At 42.2% G+C, this 21,424-nt stretch overlaps 1 protein-coding gene across 4 annotated transcripts in view; it reads left to right on the forward strand.

The window, feature by feature from the left end:
- Window positions 1–21,424, forward strand: part of EPSTI1 (epithelial stromal interaction 1) — a 100,583-nt gene that overhangs the window by 17,915 nt on the left and 61,244 nt on the right. For all 4 annotated transcript variants that reach the window (XR_009536778.1, XR_009536779.1, XM_060129178.1 and 1 more), the window contains exons 3-5: window positions 1,403–1,486; window positions 5,726–5,799; window positions 13,839–13,922. Coding sequence is in view for 2 of the 4 variants with exons in the window: in XM_060129178.1 (XP_059985161.1) it covers window positions 1,403–1,486; window positions 5,726–5,799; window positions 13,839–13,922 (242 nt within the window). In the remaining 2 variants the exon portion in view is untranslated. The remainder of the gene's footprint in view (window positions 1–1,402; window positions 1,487–5,725; window positions 5,800–13,838; window positions 13,923–21,424) is intronic.

Raw genomic sequence — 21,424 nt, forward strand, 5'->3', positions numbered from 1 at the left:
TGCCCTTTAAAGTTACAGTATTATACCTTAGAGTTGGAAGGAGAACTAAAGTTCATTTAATTCACAAAGAAGTTCTGAGGCTTGTTCAAGGCAACTGTAGGGCTAGCACTGAGATTCTGTGCTCTTCTATCTTGATCTTAATAGGAAATTTAATTTTGTAATGACCAATGGACATAAGGGCACAGCGGGAAAACAGCTCTATAAAGGTCTCCACTGGACAGGTAGGCCCCTGGGTGGTCCATCGGAGTCTGTGCAGAGTATGACAGTCACAGCTATGCTAACACAGTGACTGTGGGCACTGCCTGCAGGTGACCAACGGAATCCCAAAGATTCTGGCATTTTACAAGTTTTTGATTTAAATAGCTAACAGGAATTTAAGCCTCAGTGCAGTCTGGATTTTTGAGATGTTTCAGAAAGTTTTTTTCTCTCTAATAATTAAAAAATATTATAAATGGACGTTTGAAATAATCACTTCTAATGAGATTCGGGCATACATTGGAAGAACAGAACTAGTATCTCTGGCGCCCCCTGCTGCCAGTCAGCGTATATTTGGGGAATGAGCACTGCTCTACATGGAGTAGGCTCAGCCTAGTGGTTCCAAGTGCCAGGAATCTGAGAGGCCTCGTTCCTCATGGTTACATTAAGCTTGGGGAATATTTAAAATAAAGTGAATACGGGCATTAGAATTTTATGGGGATTTGTGTTTACTGTGTGTGAAAAGTTCTTATTGACACATGAATGTTTTGCACACACTCTATAGGAAACTTTTAACATTAAATGATATAGGGTTTGAAAAATGCCAGAGTGGGAGGAAAAACAACTTCTTTATTTAGTAGGAGTTCAGGTTGTTTTCAATTTTTAAAAAAAATTTATTTATTTTTGGCTACGTTGGGTCTTTGTTGCTGCGCGCAGACATTCTTTAGTTGCGGTGAGCGGGGGCTACGAGCGGGGGCTACTCTTCGTTGTGGTGTGCGGGCTTCTCGTTTCAGTGGCTTCTCTTGTTGCGGAGCACGGGCTCTAGGCGCAAGGGCTCTAGGTGCATGGGCTTCAGTAGTTGTGGCGCACGGGCTTAGTTGCTCCGTGGCACGTGGGATCTTCCCGGACCAGGGCTTGAACCCATGTCCCCTGCATTGGCAGGTGGATTCTTAACCCCTGCGCCACCAGGGAAGCCCCTGTTTTCAAATTTGAACCTTCTGTGCAGACTCTTGGAGAGAAAGTGCCTTAGGGTGACTCCAAGGGGTTAGGACTGGGTGGGTGGTATCTTCCTTTCCTGGATATCTCGTCCACTCATGCTTGCATGTAGTTAATTGTCCATCTGATGGTGGTTTGTTATGCTTTCAAGGGAGCATTTCCCTTTTCATGCTCTAATAATTGATGAGTTGATATTTCTCACCTGGCTTAGTGGCTGCAAAAGAGCTGGAGGACCTGAAGAGGTGGAAGGAGCAACAAAGGACGAAGCCCATTAACCTGGCACCCATGCAGCTAGGTAAGCCAGCAAGCCAGTTGCTTGAATGCGGAAGGACAGGGCCACCCAAGTATCCTGTTAGCACCTTGCCCACATCTGTGTTTCAATGTACGTTATAGGTCATTGGACCATTGTGCTGCTTGAAATGGAATGCGTTTAATGTCGAAACATGCACATAAAGTCAAAAGTATGCAGGTATACTGTTGTTTCTGATTTTCTGCAAGTAGCAAACGGATGATGCCACAGTTATATGGGAGTCAAAGGATGGCTTAATTGCCAAATAATTTAGAGCCTCTTAGTTGATCAGCTCTGAAGAAATCTTACCTGGGGCGCTGCATATGCCCTGTCGTAGCTTTTGTTCCCATCCTGATTCGTGCTATCACAAGCATATTAATCATGGCAGTTAACTGGTTATGGGAAAAAGAATGGATGGAGAGTCAATTCCAACACTAAGATGCGAGTGGGCTGGGGACACAGGGTGGGTATAAAGAGAACATCGCCTGTGTTTTAATTCGTAAATAGAGACTTTTGGGCCTCTGGAACACGTGGCAGTGTGATGAATTGTCTGCGCTGCCTTTGCCTGGTGTTTGAATAATTCAACAGGGAAGCCCTCTAATGGGAATCATTCACATCTTCTCTTTTCTCTTCCAGAAGCAGCTGAGAGCTTAAAGGGCTAGACACACGGTTCCCACAGATCTAGTTCACACAAACGTGTTATGAGTCAGAGGCCACTTACTCTCACAGTGTTTTTTATCTATTTATTTATTTTTTTGGCTGCACTGTGTGGCATGCGGGATCTTAGTTTCCCTACCAGGAATTGAACCCACACCCCCTGCAGTGGAAGTGCAGAGTCTTAACCACTGGACTGCCAGGGAAGTCCCTCATAGTAGTTGTCAAGAAGTATTTTTTCCAAGATGTAGGTAAAAATAACCTAATTTGGTAATCATTTAGTGAGTGCAAGTAATAGTATTATCATCATCATCCCACTGTATTTCATGAGAGGGGTTAATCTCGTGTCACCTTTTTGCTGAGTCAGCTGCATTTGAGGGGTGCATCCTGGAGACAGCTTTGTCCTTCCTAGCTGGCCCCCTCACACCAGCTATGTGGGTCTACTTTTTCTTATGTTCTTTGGATGAAATTAGATTTTTTTTGGTATTTCTCAAATAATAAAGTTGTCCAGCTAATTCTAGGCATAAAAACAGTGTCATTTCAGTAATTAAGTTTAGTCCTAAATACTGATCAAAACTCTGTTACTGATAGAGATTAAAGCTTCTTCCCTGCTCCAGCCCAGGTCTCTTTGGATTGAAAGTACGCGAAGGAAATGGGGTGTGGCTGAATTTTTCACTATTGACTCCACTGTTCCCACATTCTGACCCCTCATGGGTCAAAGGGAGAGGAAGAGGTTAGGGTCCCTAGTGCACCAATCCCAGTTTCTTCAAGTTTTGGTGTGTGTTTACTGTGCATCTCACCCCTGGGGTTCTTGGAGTTCTTCAGAGTCCCTCCTTGCCTGCCAGCCATCTCTCACCCGGACTTCCTTGATAGATATGATACTTTTTCCTGCTGGCAGTGCTTGGCTTCACCGCTGCCTCTTGGTAGCTGGACTATCTTTGTAGAGCTCCATTGTACCTCTGGGTGGCCCACATGGGCAAGGCCCTTTTTAATTTTTTTGGCCATGCCGTGCGGCATGCAGGATCTTAGTCCCCCAACCAGGGATCGAACCCGCGCCCCCTGCAGTGGAAGTGCAGAGTCTTAACCACTGGACTGCCAGGGAAATCCAGGGCAAGTCCCTTTAAGATGACGTTAGATTGGCATTCTCTTTCATGACAGCCAGATTGGGAGTGCAGGAAACACTTGTGCATTCTTCCCACAAATTCTGGGAATACAGGCCACTTGCCCTGCAGCCATCTTTTCTTTATGACCAGTCTGAGTAGTCACATGAGAACAGCCATGTACCTTTTGGTTCTGACCTTCCTAAGCATGGGTCCACGAGGTCCCTCAGTCTCTTGGGGACACAGATTGAGCCCTTCAAGTGATTTTCATTAAACCTCTCTTACTTACATTGATGTGAAGATTCCTCCTTCCCCAAACACATACACAGAGAAGATGAAATTCACAAAGACATCTTTTCTCTGATTTCTACCTTCCTTTGACCTAGCTAACCTCTTTTATAGACTGAAGGTAGTTGCCAATTAAGGTTCCCCAAACTGGTTTTCGGTTACACCCTTGCAGATCCTGCCTAGGGAGCCAAGCACTTGCCTTGGGGGTTTGGAGTTGTTGGTGCCTACTGTCTTGGGGCCTTAACCAAAAAAGAGCAGGAGTTCTGCTATATGGTGTACCTAGGAATGGTCAAGGGGGAAGAGGGTAGCGAGTAGAAAAGAATTCTAGAACGTTTTAAAGTTTGAGATGAGTTTTAAAGAAAACCTGCAAATGCTTATACATCTTTCTCCATTTTTATTTTTTAATTTAATTTTTTAATTTTTTGGCCACGCCACGCGGCATGTGGGATCTTAGTTCCCTGACGAGGGATTGAACCCGTGCCCCCTGCAGTGGAAGCATGGAGTCTTAACCACTGGACTGCCAGGAACCTCCAACTTTCTCCATTTTTAAATTCTCAACTCCTCCTCTATTCCTCTACCCCGTAAAATATTGGAATGGTTCTAGGAGATACTGAAAGTGCCTGTAACATTAGATAAGAGCCTCAATAGCCCTCACTGTTTCTTTCCTTAGGGCCAAGACCAAACAGGTATTATAGAGCTTTTGGGACTCAGAAGTCTCTGTGGTGTCTTTATCTGTTCAATTATAACAACTATGATGAATGCAAATTGTTTTACTGCATCTTCTGTGCAAGTGAATCTTTCAGAGAACTGACAATTTTAGTGACCAATTCACCGGAGAATTATTTCAAAGGAATCTTTAATATGCACGCCAAGCTTACATAAACACTGAGAAATCCCTAAACAGTAATTCTTAGATGATTGTCAAATTGCAAGGATTTCTGGCCCCCAGTTATTATAGGTTTAAGAGAGAGCAGACGAATGACCTAACATCCATATTTTTCTCTTGAACACCTAAAGAAAAGAACAATAAATAGTATGGATTGACAATCAATTTTAATTAGAATATTCCCATTGTACTTTTAAAAACTGCGTTATAAAGACTGTATACTCGTCTCATGGCAAGACCTCTGAGGCTTTCCTGAGCTTTCGCTACTTGAATACAGGGCAATAGAGTCAGAAGAAGAAAAACATTGGAAGCATCACTGATCATCATCTTTATTAGGTTAAGGAATGGTCATACTCTAGCAGAAAGAATGTTCTGGAATTTCCAGAGCACTATTTCTTATTATTTAGCATGGACCTTCAGGTGTGATTTCAGTCTAAAGAAAAACTTGAATACCTACGTGATTGAAAAACCTTAGTAGCACTGTCCTCTTCTTGGGGGAATATGGCCTTATCTTTCTGCCCGGCTCTTTCTCTTTTATGCAATTACTATTGTTTAATGTCTTATTTAAAAAACTGATTATGTTACCGAACCAAATTTGGGCCTGCTCACCCATGCGCAGTAAAGCCAAGCTACTGACACTGGGCTGTGGTGAAGGGAAGTGCAGTGCAGTAAGGCATCATCAGCCAGGAGTTGGGGACAGCTAGGGCTCAAAAAACCTGAACTCCCCGATGGGTCTCAGGAGAGCATTTTTAAAGGCCAGGTGAGGGAGGGGAGTGATCAGCTTGTGCACAATTCTGATTGGCTGACGGTGAGGTAACAGGGCTGGCTGTGTCACAGGGGTTAACATTATCAATCCTTAGGCTCCAGAAGGCTTGGGGGCTGTGTGCTCATGGCCATCACGTGGTTACATCTTCCATTTGATGTTGGTTTTAGCATCTGTGAAACAACTCAGGAAATGTGCATCAGGTACTATTCTCTAGGTACTTCAGGGAGGAGCTAAAGCAGAGGATACAGGAGAGGGGTCTGTCCCGGGAAGAACCCATAGGGTCTTGCTCAGTTACAGTTCCCCCTTTTCTTTGGTACTCCTTAACCTTGAGGAGAACAGGTGTTGGACAAGAAAGGGAGTCACGTTCTGGGTGGAGAGATTAATATAAACTCGGCAGAGGAACTCGGTTTCAGTTATGTCCTTATTTCCAGGGGTATGAAAATGTTAAAGAAACTCATGGTGTAGACTTATCATATATTTAATTAGTCTTTGATGGCTGACAATTCAGCTTAACATTCATGTTTCACCTTCATGACTTCTTTTTCCCTTAGGTGGAAACCAGTCAGAGGTTGAAGTCAGGCAGAGACAACAACTTCAACTGATACAATCTAAATACCAGAAAAAGGTCAGAATCCATCTCTTTTAGCTTAAATTTGGCAAGAAATTAGAGTACCAGCACTTTGAAAGTAACCATGAAATAACACAGTAACTTTACCAAAAGCATAAAACTTTCAAACAAACTGCAAAAGAAAGTCTCAGAAATCAAAGAAGTCAGGATGTGAGAAGTGAAGGGATAAATACTGCAAATTCTCACCCAAGCTGTCTATCAGTCAGTGAGACCTTTGGTAAAGGGGTTTTTCCCCCCTAGTTTAAGTCTCTACTATGTTTAGAATAGTCAGGTTCCAAGAACATGGATTTGTTTACTCCATTCCAGTCCTGAAAGTACTACAAAAATTTTTAATATTCCAGCAATTTTTTTTTTAACAGTGAACTCTTGAGTTTTATAATTAGTAAAAATTATCTGCCCTTTCTTCTCTCCAACCTGGTGGAGGTGGGTTGGGGACAGAGGAGACAGAAAGAAAGAGACCAAGGAAGAAACACAAAATATTTCATGGGCAGCAGATGTGTCCTGACCATCCTCTGTGATCTAAGTAGCTTGAAGAACCAACCTATAATCATGGTGCGCTATAGCACAAAAAATACTATAATTTGCCTTTCATCATAATTTTTTTAACATCTTTATTGGAGTATAACTGCTTTACAATGGTGTGTTAGTTTCTGCTTTATAACAAAGTGAATCAGCTATACATATACATATATCCCCATATCTCTTCCCTCTTGCCACTTCCTCCCTCGCACTCTCCCTATCCCAACCTCTAGGTGGTCACAAAGCACCAAGCTGATCTCCCTGTGCTATGAGGCTGCTTCCCACTAGCTATCTATTATACGTTTGGTAGTGTATATATGTTCATGCCACTCTCTCACTTTGTCCCATCTTACCCTTCCCCCTCCCCGTATCCTCAAGTCCATTCTCCAGTAGGTCTGCGTCTTTATTCCCATGTTACACCTAGGTTCTTCATGGCCATTTTTTTTTTTTTTTAGATTCCATATATATGTGTTAGCATACGGTATTTTTTTTTCTCTTTCTGACTTGCTTCACTCTGTATGACAGACTCTAGGTCCATCCACCTCACTACAAATAACTCAGTTTCATTTCTTTTTATGGCTGAGTAATATTCCATTGTATATATGTGCCACATCTTCTTTATCCATTCATCTGCTGATGGACACTTAGGTTGCTTCCATGTCCTGGCTTTTGTAAATAGAGCTGCAATGAATATTGTGGTACATGACTCTTTTTGAATTATGGTTTTCTCAGGGTATATGCCCAGTAGTGGGATTGCTGGGTCGTATGGTAGTTCTATTTTTAGTTTTTTTGTTTGTTTGTTTTGTTTTTTTGCGGTAAGCGGGCTTCTCACCATTGTGGCCTCTCCCGTTGCGGAGCACAGGCTCTGGACGCGCAGGCTCAGCGGCCATGGCTCACGGGCCTAGCCGCTCTGTGGCATGTGGGACCTTCCCGGACCGGGGCACGAACCAGTGTCCCCTGTATCTGCAGGCGGACTCTTAACCACTGTGCCACCAGGGAAGCCCTATTTTTAGTTTTTTAAGGAACCTCCATACTGTTCTCCACCGTGGCTGTATCAATTTACATTCCCACCAACAGTGCAACAGGGTACCCTTTTCTCCACACCCTCTCCAGCATTTATTGTTTGTAGATTTTTTGATGATGGCCATTCTGACTGGTGTGAGATGATATCTCATTGTAGTTTTGATTTGCATTTCTCTAATGATTAATGATGTTGAGCATTCTTTCATGTGTCTGTTGGCAATCTGTATATCTTCTTTGGAGAAATGTCTATTGAGGTCTTCTGCCCATTTTTGGATTGAGTTGTTTGTTTTTTTGATATTGAGCTGCATGAGCTGCTTGTAAATTTTGGAGATTAATCCTTTGTCAGTTGCTTCATTTGCAAATATTTTCTCCCATTCTGAGGGTTGTCTTTTCATCTTGTTTATGATTTCCTTTGCTGTGCAAAAGCTTTTCAGTTTCATTAGGTTCCATTTGTTTATTTTTATTTCCATTTCTCTAGGAGGTGGGTCAAAAAGGATCTTGCTGTGATTTATGTCATAGAGTGTTCTGCCTATGTTTTCCTGTAAGAGTTTGATAGTGTCTGGCCTTACATTTAGGTCTTTAATCCATTTTGAGTTTATTTTTGTGTATGGTGTTAGGGAGTGTTCTAATTTAATTCTTTTACTTGTAGCTGTCCAGTTTTCCCAGCACCACTTACTGAAGAGGCTGTCTTTTCTCCATTGTATATTCTTGCCTCCTTTATCAAAGATAAGGTGACCATATGTGCGTGGGTTTATCTCTGGGCTTTCTATCCTGTTCCATTGATCTATATTTCTGTTTTTGTGCCAGTACCATACTGTCTGGATTACTGTAGCTTTGTAGTATAGTCTGAAGTCTGGGAGCCTGATTCCTCCAGTTCCATTTTTCTTTCTCAAGATTGCTTTGGCTATTCGGGGTCTTTTGTGTTTCTATATAAATTGTGAAACTTTTTGTTCTAGTTCTGTGAAAAATGCCAGTGGTAGTTTGATAGGAATTGCATTGAATCTGTAGATTGCTTTGGGTAGTATAGTCATTTTCACAATGTTGATTCTTCCAATCTAAGAACATGATATGTCTCTCCATCTATTTGTATCATCTTTAATTTCTTTCATCAGTGTCTTATAATTTTCTGCATACAGGTCTTTTGTCTTCTTAGGTAGATTTATTCCTAGGTATTTTATTCTTTTTGTTGTAATGGTAAATGGGAGTGTTCCCTTAATGTCTGTTTCAGATTTTTCATCATTAGTGTATAGGAGTGCAAGAGATTTCTGTGCATTAATTTTGTATCCTGCTACTTAACCAAATTCATTGATTAGCTGTAGTAGTTTTCTGGTAGCATCTTTAGGATTCTCTATGTGTAGTATCATGTCATCTGCAAACAGTGACAGATTTACTTCTTCTTTTCCAATTTGGATTCCTTTTATTTCTTTTTCTTCTCTGATTGCTGTGGCTAAAACTTCCAAAACTGTGTTGAATAATAGTGGTGAGAGTGGGCAACCTTGTCTTGTTCCTGATTTTAGAGGAAATGGTTTCAGTTCTTCACGATCGAGAACGATCCGTGGCATGTGGGTTTGTCATATATGGCCTTTATTATGTTGAGGTAAGTTCCCTCTATGACTGCTTTCTGGAGGTTTTTTTCATAAATGGGTGTTGAATTTTGTTGAAAGCTTTCTCTGCATATATTGAGATGATCATATGGTTTTTCTCCTCAGTTTGTTAATATGGTGTATCACATTGATTGACTTGACGTATACTGAAGAATCCTTGCATTCCTGGGATAAACCCCAGTTGATCATGGTGTGTGATCCTTTTAATGTGCTGTTGGAGTCTGTTTGCAAGTATTTTGTTGAGGACTTTTGCATGTATGTTCATCAGTGATATTGGCCTGTAGTTTTCTTTCTTTGTGACATCTTTGTCTGGCTTTGGTATCAGGGTGATGGTGGCCTCGTAGAATGAGTTTGGGAGTGTTCGTACCTCTGCTATATTTTGGAAGAGTTTGGGAAGGATAGGTGTTAGCTCTTCTGTAAATGTTTGATAGAATTCGCCTGTGAAGCTGTCTGGTCCTGGGCTTTTGTTTCTTGGAAGATTTTTGATCACAGTTTTAATTTCAGTGCTTGTGATTGGTCTGTTCATATTTTCTATTTCTTCCTGGTTCAGTCTCAGAAGGTTTTGCTTTTCTAAGAATTTGTCCATTTCTTCCAGGTTGTCCATTTTATTGGCATAGGGTTGCTTGTAGTAATCTCTCATAATCCTTTTTATTTCTTCAGTGTCAGTTGTTACTTCTCCTTTTTCATTTCTAATTCTATTGATTTGACTCTTCTTCCTTTTTTTCTTGATGAGTCTGGCTAATGGTTTATCAATTTTATCTTCTCAAAGAACCAGCTTTTAGTTTTATTGATCTTTGCTATCGTTTCCTTCATTTCTTTTTCATTTATTTCTGATTGGATCTTTATGATTTCTTTCCTTCTGGTAACTTTGGGGTGTTTTTGTTTTTCTTTCTCTAATTGCTTTAGGTGTACGGTTAGGTTGTTTATTTGAGATGTTTCTTCTTTCTTAAGCTAGGCTTGTATTGCTATAAACTTCCCTCTTAGAACTGCTTTTGCTGCATCCCATAGGTTTTGGGTCTTCATTGTCATTTGTTTCTAGGTATTTTTTGATTTACTCTTTGATTTCTTCAGTGATCACTTGGTTATTATATAGTGTATTGTTTAGCCTCCATGTGTTTGTATTTTTTACAGAGTTTTTTCTGTAATTGACATCTAGTCACATAGCATTGTGGTTGGAAAAGATACTTGATACGATTTCAATTTTCATAAATTTACCAAGGCTTGATTTGTGACCCAAGATATGATCTATCCTGGAGAATGTTCCATGAGCACTTGAGAAGAAAGTGTATTCTGTTGTTTTTGGATGGAGTGTCCTATAAATATCAATTTAGTACATCTTGTTTAATGTATCATTTAAAGCTTGTGTTTCCTTATTTATTTTCATTTTGGATGATCTGTCCATTGGTGAAAGTGGGGTGTTAAAGTCCCCTGCTATGATTGTGTTACTGTTGATTTCACCTTTTATGTCTGTTAGTATTTGCCGTATGTACTGTGGTGCTCCTATGTTGGGTGCATAAATACTTACAATTGTTATATCTTCTTCTTGGATTGATCCCTTCATCATCATGTAGTGTCCTTCTTTGTCTCTTGTAATAGTCACTGTTTTAAAGTCTATTTTGTCTGATATGAGAATTGCTTCTCTAGCTTTCTTTTGATTTCCGTTTGCATGGAATATCTTTTTCCATCTCCTCACTTTCAGTCTTACGTGTCCCTAGGTCTGAAGTGGGTCTCTTGTAGACAGCATATATATGGGTCTTGTTTTTGTATCCATTCAGCCAGTCTGTGTCTTTTGGTTGGAGCATTTAGTCCATTTACATTTAAGGTCATTATCGATATGTATGTTCCTATTACCATTTTCTTAATTGTTTTGGGCTTGTTATTGTAGGTCTTTTCCTTTTCTTGTGTTTCCTGCCTAGAGAAGTTCCTTTAGCATTTGTTGTCAACCTGGTTTGGTGGTGCTAAATTCTCTTAGCTTTTGCTCGTCTGTAAAGGTTTTAATTTCTCTGTCAAATCTGAATGAGATTCTTGCTGCGTATAGTAATCCTGGTTGTAGGTTTTTCCCCTTCATCACTTTAAATATGTCCTGCCAGTCCCTTCTGGCTTGCAGAGTTTCTGCTGAAAGATCAGCTGTTAACCTTATGGGGATTCCCTTGTATGTTATTTTTCCCTTGCTGCTTTTAATATTTTTTCTTTGTATTTAATTTTTGATAGTTTAATTAATATGTGTCTTGGTGTGTTTCTCCTTGGATTTATCCTGTATGGGACTCTCTGTGCTTCCTGGACTTGATTAACTATTTCCTTTCCCATATTAGGGAAGTTTTCAACTATAGTCTCTTCAAATATTTTCTCAGTCCCTTTCTTTCTTTTTGTCTTCTTCTTCTGGGACCCCTATAATTTGAATGTTGGTGCATTTAATGTCTCAGAGACCATCTCAGAGACCGTCCTCAATTGTTTTCATTTTTTTTCTTTATTCTGCTCTGCAGTAGTTATTTCTACTATTTTATCTTCCAGGTCACTTATATGTTTTTCTGCCTCAGTTATTCTGCTATTGATCCCTTCTAGAGAATTTTAATTTCATTTACTGTGTTGTTCATCACTGTTTGTTTTCTCTTTAGTTCTTCTAGGTCCTTGTTAAACGTTTCTTGTATTTTCTCCGTTCTATTTCCAAGATTTTGCATCATCTTTACTATCATTATTCTGAATTCTTTTTCAGGTAGACTGCCTATTTCCTCTTCATTTGTTAGGTCTGCTGGGTTTTTACCTTGCTCCTTCGTTTGTTGTGTGTTTCTCTTTCTTCTGCTTTTGCTTAACTTACTGTGTTTGGGGTCTCCTTTTCGTAGGCTGCAGGTTCGTAGTTCCTGTTGTTTTTGGTGTCTGTCCCCAGTGGCTATGGTTGGTTCAGTGGGTTGTGTCGGCTTCCTGGTAGAGGGGACTGGTGCCTGTGTTCTGGTGGATGAGGCTGGATCTTGTCTTTCTGGTGGGCAGGACCACGTCTGGTGGTGTGTTTTGGGGTGTCTGTAACCTCATTATGATTTTAGGCAGCCTCTCTGCTAATGGGTGGGGTTGTGTTCCTGTCTTGCTAGTTGTTTGGCATAGGGTGTCCAGCAGTGTAGCTTGCTGGTCATTGAGTGAAGCTGGGTCTTGGTGTTGAGATGGAGACCTCTGGGAGATTTTCACCATTTGATATTATGTGGAGCTGGGAGGTCTCTTGTGGACCAATGTCCTGAAGTTGGCTCTCTCACCTCAGAGGCACAGCCCTGACACCTGGCTGGAGCACCAAGAGCCTGTCATCCACACGGCTCAGAATAAAAGGGAGAAAAAGAAAGAAAGAGAGAAAGAAAGAAAGATAGAAAGAAAGAAGCAGATAAAATAAAATAAAAAGTTATTAAAATAAAAAAATAATTAAAAATATATTTTTAATGTAATAGAAAGAAGGAAGAGAGCAACCTAACCAAAACACAAATCCACCAATAATAAGAAGTGCTAAAAACTATACTATATATATAAAAAAAAAAAGATGGAGAGACCGAACCCTAGGACAAATGGTAAAAGCAAAGCTGTACAGACAAAATCACACACAGAAGCATACACATACATGCTCACAAAAAGAGGAAAAGGGGAAAAAAAAATATATCGTTGCTCCCAAAGTCCACCTCCTGAATTTGGGATGATTCGTTGTCTATTCATGTATTCCACAGATGCAGGGTACATCAAGTTGATTGTGGAGCTTTAATCCGCTGCTCCTGAGGCTTCTGGGAGAGATTTCCCTTTCTCTTCTTTGTTCTCCCAGGGGCTCAGCTTTGGATTTGGCCCCGCCTCTGTGTGTAGGTCACCTGAGGGCGTCTGTTCTTTGCTCAGATAGGACGGGGTTAAAGGAGCAGCTGATTCGGGGGCTCTGGCTCACTCAGGCCGCAGGGGAGGGAGGGGCATGGAGTACGGGGCGAGCCTGCGGCGGCAGAGGCCCGCCTTCTCCAGGGGAAGTTGTCCCTGGATCCTGGGACCCTGGCAGGGGCGAGCTGCACAGGCTCCCCGGAAGGGGGTTGTGGATAGTGACCTCTGCTCGCACACAGGCTTCTTGGCGGCGGCAGCAGCGGCCTTAGCGTCTCATGTCTGTCTCTGGGGTCCACGCTTTTAGCCGCGACTCGCGCCCATCTCTGGAGCTCCTTTAAGCAGCGCTCTTAATCCCCTCTCCTCACGCACCAGGAAACAAAGAGGGAAGAAAAAATCTCTTGCCTCTTCGGCAGCTCCAGACATCTTCCCGGACTCCCTCCCGGCTAGCCGTGGAGCACTAGCCCCTTCAGGCTGTGTTCAAGCAGCCAACCCCAGTCCCTCCCTGCAATCTGACCGAAGCCCGAGCCTCAGCTCCCAGCCCCGCCCGCCCCGGCGGGTGAGCAGACAAGCCTCTCGGGCTGGTGAGTGCCAGTGGGCACCTATCCTCTGTGTGGGAATCTCCCCGCTTTGCCCCCCGCACCCCTGTTGCTGTGCTCTCCTCCGTGGCTCCGAAGCTTCCCCCCTCCGCCACCCGCAGTTTCCACCCGCGAAGGGGCTTCTAGTGTGTAGAAACCTTTCCTCCTTCACAGCTCCCTCCCGCTGGTGCAGGTCCCATTCCTATTCATGCCTCCCTTTTTTCTTTTGCCCTACCCAGGTACGTGGGGAGTTTCTTGCCTTTTGGGAGGTCTGAGGTCTTCTGCCAGCATTCAGTAGGTGTTCTGTAGGAGTTGTTCCACATGTAGATCTATTTCTGATGTATTTGTGGGGAGGAAGGTGATCTCCACGTCTTACTCTTCTGCCATCTTGAAGCTCTTCCCTTCATCATAATTTTGTGTTCCATTGGTTCAGACTGAAAAATAGTAACTGCTTTTTGTCTTCTGTAATCTCAATACAATTTAGCTTAAAAGAGAAGAATATATAAGAATCAAGAGGGAAGCTGAAGAAGCCGAAATCCAAAAAATGAAGGCAGTTCAGAGACAAAAGGTAAGACATTGGAGAGAATGGTGAGTCAGCATGTACTGAGGGCTTCTGACGTGCCAGGTTGTCTCCTAGACACTGTTCATATACGAAGTGTTTAATCCTCACAAGAGCCTATGAAGTGTATAATATTCTTATTACCCAAGTTTGCAAATGAAACTGACAGCGGTTTAGATAACTTGCCCAAGGACTCATAGCCAGTAAATAGAAGTAGGGTTTGAATCCAGTCTGACTGATCTCAGAGCTAGAGTTCTTTGTCATCACACTCTCTCGCCTCCCAGGTAAGTGATCAAAGGAGTAGCTGTGTATTTGGCCGGAAGTCATAGCAGTTAGTAGCAATGGCCACCAGTGGTACACCATCATATTTATATCCAAATATTGAATTTTCCAGGGTGAGTGTTAAATAGGTGAACGTACCTCTCTCACTGATAAAGAAAAAACATGCATTTACATTTCAGCATTAGTGATATCTATTTCAAACCTCAAACTAATGTTTTTAGTTTTGATACTCTTTCTGGGGCTTGGGGGGAAAAATCTCTTAAAAATGCTCATCTGCTAGAGAAGGAAGAATGTACTGTTCTTCTATCCCCATTACCCCCCCTCCTGCTCCCATCCCCCACAAAGTCCTAAGCTGTAGTAGGTTTTAAGTGTTGGAGGTCTGGGGGCAAGAGGTTGACTCATGATACCTTTGACCAAGTATGACATCTGCTGCAGGTTTAAGTCATGAAAACACGATTCTTTTTCTTGCTGTCTGTATCTCTCTTCATCCTTCTCTTTCTTTTTTTCCTCTTAAAGATTGAGTGTTGGTCAAAATTTAAACCTGGTTACCAAGCAATAGATATTTTTACTAGAGTTAATGAAGCCCAAAGCTGATGGCTTGTGGAATGTGCAAGAGTGTTAGTCTTTTCTTTCCCCGAGGAGCTCTCTACCTGGCTGGGGAGCGAACTAAGTCTTTCTTGCAAGGTGTCCTGTTGTGCTGTGTGACCTTGGACAGGCCCCTACCCCTCTCTGAACTATTCTGTAAAATGAGTCTGTAAGCCCCACCTCCTTATCTCTCAAGGCTGGGAACATGTGTAGATGTAGAGATGCTACATCTGTAAGATGCTACATCTGTAAAGATGTAGGCTCTGGGGTAGAGATAAGACTGGACTTATACATGAGGAATTGAAATGCTGGAGGTATTTAAAAAAAAGAGTATAGGCACTTTGTTTACTAAATTTGACTCAGCAGTTCACTTCCAAGTCATCAGCTATTATACTTTCCTTGAAAAAATTCTCATAATAACTTTTCAAAGCCTGTCTTTCTCTCTCTTTCTACCTCTCTATTCCTCACTCTTTTCCATTCAACCCCACCCCTGCCCCATTTTTTCCTGCAAAGGAAGGTTCACACTTCAGTCTTGATTGTAGAGAAGGTATTCTCTTTATATAGCATAATCATTCTGTATTTCAGGTGCAACTAAGAAAGTCATCAAATTTAATTAAGGGGCTTGCAGATCCTAGAGAATTGTGTTGTAGACTCTTATCCTAAAAGTGATGTATTAGTTGTCATTTAATACCCATAATTAGCTGGCTTGTGGGTCATTTATAGCTCATTTTTTCTTTGGTCAAATTCTGTATACTATTCAGAAATGTTAGTGGCTGAAACAGTTTTCTTTAACATTGAGTAAAAGCAGCATTCCCTCCCTTTCCAGGTTCTACTATAACACCAGATGTAAGCAATCATTAACTACAGAAATCTTAACTGGGTTGGCTTTTCTAACCTGACAAGTGTAATGATTATTGGTATAAATTTGTCCAAAAGTGAGAGGTAGGGAGAGGGAGTTGCTACGTATAGATCCATCCCATTCACAATGTGGTCCTTGAACCAGCAGCCTTGATATCACTTATTAGACATATAGAATCTCAAATCGCACCCCAGACCTTCTGAAACAGAACCTGCATTTTAACAAGCTCCCCAGCTGATTCTTGTACACATACCGGTTTGAGGAGCATTAATCTAAATTGCCTTACAAGAGAAGCAGCAGCCAGTCGGGTCCTTCCACAGCTTGATTTCTCTGGCTAATTGGCCCGGACTGCCACCCTGACCTAGCTCTCCGTGTTGTATATAAATCTGTTGCCTTTCATACTAGATGTGAGCCCATTTAATAGCTTGTGTCAGATAAAAGAAAAATGGACGTTAGCCACGTAGAAATAGCATACTTCACATTGCCAGTGTGAAAATGGCCAAGGGAAGCGATAATGGCTGTGCTTGTAGAGCATTTATTCCTTAAAATGCACAGCAAACACACACATGGACACCAGCTTACAAAACACCACTGTCCCCCTCAGGCAAATGGCTGCTGTCCAGGAACTATGAGCCAAGTCGAATCCAAGGGCCTGTTGCCGCCCGAGAACCTCTAACTTGGCCTCTTGATCGTAATCCCCCTTGACCTTCAGTTTGTCCTCTCCCAGGAGGGGTCACCAGGGAACACTGGGTCTCTTTCTGATTGGTCACCACCTGTGTGGGGGTGAGGGGAGAGTAAACTGTACCCCCTGCCAGCACATATGGGTCCTTAATACGCACAAAGGTATGAAAGGCAGCCAGCTCTTGAGCCTCTGACCGTGTCAATGGGATCCAGGAAGCGTTAACCCTGTGGGTTAAGGGGAACTTTGGAGAGGGCACTGGGATGCTTCAGTTAAACTTGTATTCCCTACATTAGAGTATGTTGATGTTATATATTCTTCCAGTGGTGTACTGGGGCCTCCTTGTCCTGGCTCATGAGAGTGGATTGTTCTGTTTTGTGGGCTAGCCGACCTCGTGTTGGTAGACTGAAACTGAGCATGAGGAGTATTTTCACCATAGAAATCAGTAAATGCTGCAAATCAACCTCCCCTCCTCCTCCCTGCTAGAGCTGGTTGGTAAGCTTATCAGCATGCCACTGCTTTGCCCCGAAAGGAAAGAGGTCCTCCTTTCACTGCCTCTGCCCCCGGCCCTGCCGCATTCCCAAACCAAGCTTCAGAGGGCTTGGCAGCGAGGGCAAGGATTTTATGAATTATCCGGCACATTATGTGTCTGATACTTACTGATTTAAAAATAGATTACGACCCATGTGGTAGGCAGAAAAATGCCCCCTCTCCTCCTCTTCCACATTCTAATCCCTGGAACCTAGGGAGATGTTCTGTCACATGGCCAAGGGGAGCTAAGTTTGCAGGTGGAATTAAGGTTGCTAATCAACTTACTTTCAAGTAGAGATAGTGTATCCTGCATTATTCAGGTGGGTCCAGTGTTATCATAAGGGTCCTTAACTTGGAAGAGGGAGAGAGACGATTGAGAGCATGAAGAGGTAGAGCAGTAGAAAGACAGTCTGCCATTGTTGGCTTGAAGCAGAGAAAAGCCATTGGATAAAAGAGACTAAACCTATGGGTAGGAGCTACAAAACCATAACTATGGTACCCCTAACTTCTACACTGAACAAATAGATGACTGACATCTTAGGATAGCAGCATGCAAACAGAAGATGTGATTCTGGAAACAGAGTCCTTATTGTAGGGGTAGAAAGAAGTAAAGACCCTGCTGTAGTCTTTGGAGGGGACTTATATTGCTAGCTACCTAAAAGCCTTGTGGACATAACAGCTGCTACTGGTACTGGAGTCTGCCAATTTCCCTCAACATCAATATATTATTTTAGCCCCGTTAGACCCGTTTTGGACTTCTGACCTCCAGAACTGTAAGATTATTAACAAATTTATGTTGTTTTAAGCTATTAAGTTCATGGTTGTTATAGCAGCAATAGAAAACTAATACAACTCACGTGGTTTTATAGTGTGTTAATTTCTCTTCCTGGAGATCTGTATGGCAGAGTAATAATTTGATTTTTTTCCAGACTTTCATAATGCCCACAAACTTAAAAAATAAAAATCTCCAATTCCATGTCAAAGACCCTCCCCTCCCTCCTGGAATCATCTTATTCTGCCTTTGATCCTCATATGTTTGAAATCATATTATATAGGGCTATATAGTTTACAAATTCTTTTATTTGATTCTCTCAACCTCTTAGGGTTTATAACCTCAGAAAGGGCAGGAAATCAGCTAGGGATCTGAGTGGCAAACGAAGCCTTTCCTTGTTCTTTCCAGTAAACTATAAAGTCATAAAGCTGATGAAGTTATTTGGAGCCCTGGAGGTCACGGTGTATTACGTAGACACTGAGAAGCATCATTAGTTCGTTTTAATGTTATAAAATGAAGTAGGAACTACTTTGTACCTACTTCATTTCCTATTAGCATAGAAAACAAGGTATGCATATTAGATGCAGAGATGCATCCATATAAATGTTTTTTTAGAAAAATTAATTAATTAATTTTTGGCTGCATTGGGTCTTTGTTGCTGTGTGCAGGCTTTCTCTAGTTGCAGCGAGCGGGGCTACTCTTCATTGTGGTTTGCGGGCTTCTCATTGTGGTGACTTCTCTTGTTGTGGAGCACGGCTCTAGGCACATGGGCTTCAGTAGCTGTGGCTCATGGGCTTAGTAGTTGTGGCTCTATAGCGCGGGCTCAGTAGTTGTGCACGGGCTTAGTTGCTCCGTGGCATGTGGGATCTTCCCGGACCAGGGCTCGAACCCATGTCCCCTGCATTGGCAGGCGGATTCTTAACCACTGCACCACCAGGGAAGCCCCATATGCATGTTTTTAAGAAGTCACACTTGTTGCTTATTTCTAGGAAACAAGTACTAGCGAGGGCTAACGGTTCAGGAACGTTTTAGGAATAAAACTCAACATCAAGGAAATTATTTCAATATTGTTTTTATAAACTGGGAAAAGTTTCCATTTCTGAAAACTTTCAAGGAACAAAACAAAACTTTCAAGTATTTCCCAGAAATATGGTTCCTACATCATGTATTTCTTTGTGGATGAACTGGTGTGGGCATTAAGCCTCTGGTTGTTGGAATGCAGTAGGGTCCCATTAATTGACCCCATTAATTAATACCATAATTTTGGGATGTTAATGGTATCTCTGAAATGCAGATGTAGTACTAAAAGGGTAAGCTAGGGCTTCCCTGGTGGCGCAGTGGTTGAGAGTCCGCCTGCCAATGCAGGGGACATGGGTTTGCGTCCCGGTCCGGGAAGATCCCACATGCCGCGGAGCGGCTGGGCCCGTGAGCCATGGCCGCTGAGCCTGTGCGTCTGGAGCCTGTGCTCCGCAATGGGAGAGGCCACAACAGTGAGAGGCCCGCGTACCGCAAAAAAAAAAAAAAAAATAAGGGTAAGCTGTAAGCTTCTTTATGTTTCACTTTCCTTAGCTGTAAAATGGGTATAATAATATAATAATGGGACTGGTGGGATTAAAGGATACAATAGGTGCAAATCTCTTGGTACAATGGGTAGCGCTCAGTAAGCAGTGAAGAAGGGTGCCCTGACCTAATTATACATGTGAAGAAGTGCCCTAATTCATTTGACTCTACTGTTATATCAACCTCTTGTGTGGAAGGCAGAGAGGATTTTTATTTTACACACGAATTGGATTGGTTTAATTTATTTCTAAATAAAATAAACCCACATGAACTGGGTTGCTGGAGAAAAAACACACTGGCTCTTCCTGTCACACGAAATTGCTGGGCTTCCCTCCTGGCTGGGTCTTTAACAATTCCTAGTGCACAGCACTTTCCTTTGCAGTCTAGGCTCATCTCTAATTACCGACATCTTCCTCCTTTCACATTCTTCTTATTGTCACCTTTCGTTTTCAGCACATGACCTCATTTCCCACCTTCTAGTGAATAAAGACCACAAGGCTGGAAGTACCTATATTTTTCTGTTTCCTTACTCTTCCTTTGCTGTTTCTGCCCCTGTCTCATCTCAGCAGGAATAAGAAAGTGCTCTCCCTTCTTGCTATGATGGATTCTCCCACCCGTGCTTCCCATCCCATCTTTCCTCCATCTCCCCGGGAACATTGCTGCTCCATCCGTTAACCCTCCTTTTCTCCTGTAGCTTTCTCTTTTTTTGCGGTACACGGGCCTCTCACTGTTGTGGTCTCTCCCGCTGCGGAGCACAGGTTCCGGACGTGCAGGCTCAGCGGCCGTGGCTCACGGGCCATGTGGGATCTTCCCGGACCGGGGCACGAACCCGTGTCCCCTGCATCGGCAGGCGGACTCTCAACCACTGCACCACCAGGGAAGCCCTCTCCTGTAGCTTTCTTGTTGTTTCTGTTTTTCTCTCTTGGGGTATAATCATACTGAAATCTCTCATCTTAAAAACAAAGTGTCTCTGTTCTGGTTTGCTTTCAACTCCTCCCTCCCAAGCATCACAGCTCAGCTTCTTGAAAGCCTTTTCTACCACATTGGGTTCCTACATGCCAGTATGTAGACTGACACCTTATCAATCGCCTGAACCAAAAAAAAAAAAAAAAAAAATCTCTGTTTTAAACAAAGTTCCCCGGGTGATGCTGAGCTCAGCTAGCTTAGAAACTTACCTTCTTTGCGTCCTCGCCTTCACGTGTTTCTTGGTGGGCTGAGTTTGACTTCTGTCTCTAGTAATTCATTGGTATTTATCTAGCCAAGAATCACTAATGAGCTCTTAGTTGAAAAACCCAGTGGAGACTCTTCAGTTCCTAACTTATCTAAACTGTTTGCAATATTGTAACTATTTAAGTAGTATTTTGTCCTTCAAATTCTACCCCTCTGGATTTCGTCTGGATCCTTTTCCTCTGCTTGTGTTTCTGCTATTGATGTTCTATCCAGGTCCCATCCATTCATCGTCTCTCATTTCCCTGTGCCTATGCCACCATATTCTTAGGTGAAAGCCCCCGCATTTCCACGTCTGTGGATTTTGCTTGTGCTGATGATTTCTGAAATCCACATCTCCAGACCATATTCTTGAATCCCAGAACCATATATTTTACTGTATGCTTGATAATCCTTTCTAGATGTGCCACAGTGTATCTCAAATCCAGTAGGTTCAAAACTGACCTCATATTCATTCTGATGCTCTTAAATGATAGTCACCAGTAATCTTCCCCCCTTTTTTGACTCATTCTATATTAATATAGCCTACCTCCTACTATTTCTTTTTACTCTCTTATTTCTGTCCCCCACGTTTTTCTAGAATTTGTCCTTTCTTTTCTGTCCCTGTTGTCTTAATTTGGGACTCATAATTTATGGCCTGGATTACCGTGAGAAGCACACCATTGGCTTTTATATTTGTGGTCCTTTCTGCAGCTTATCCTTCGTGTTGCTTTCAGGGTGAGCAGCTTACTATCCTGCTTAAAATAACATAATGGCTCATCATTGCCTTTAATGAAGTCCAAACTCCTTTACTTGGCATATGAATTTCTTTCTCATTGCCTCTTCCTACTTTCTCAACCTTGTCCTCCACGCATCTCACTACATACCCCTTTGAATTTATCCACAAGCTTCTTGGGGTTTCCTGAACTGGCATATTCTCTTGTGCCTTTCTATATTGAAAATATTGTATGTTATAGGAATGCCCTTTTCCTATTCAGGGCCACTACTATCCCATCATTGCCTTTGTGCAAATTACA

Source organism: Lagenorhynchus albirostris, chromosome 18 (genome assembly GCF_949774975.1).
Source record: "Lagenorhynchus albirostris chromosome 18, mLagAlb1.1, whole genome shotgun sequence".
In the NCBI taxonomy this organism is placed as follows: Eukaryota; Metazoa; Chordata; class Mammalia; order Artiodactyla; family Delphinidae; genus Lagenorhynchus; species Lagenorhynchus albirostris.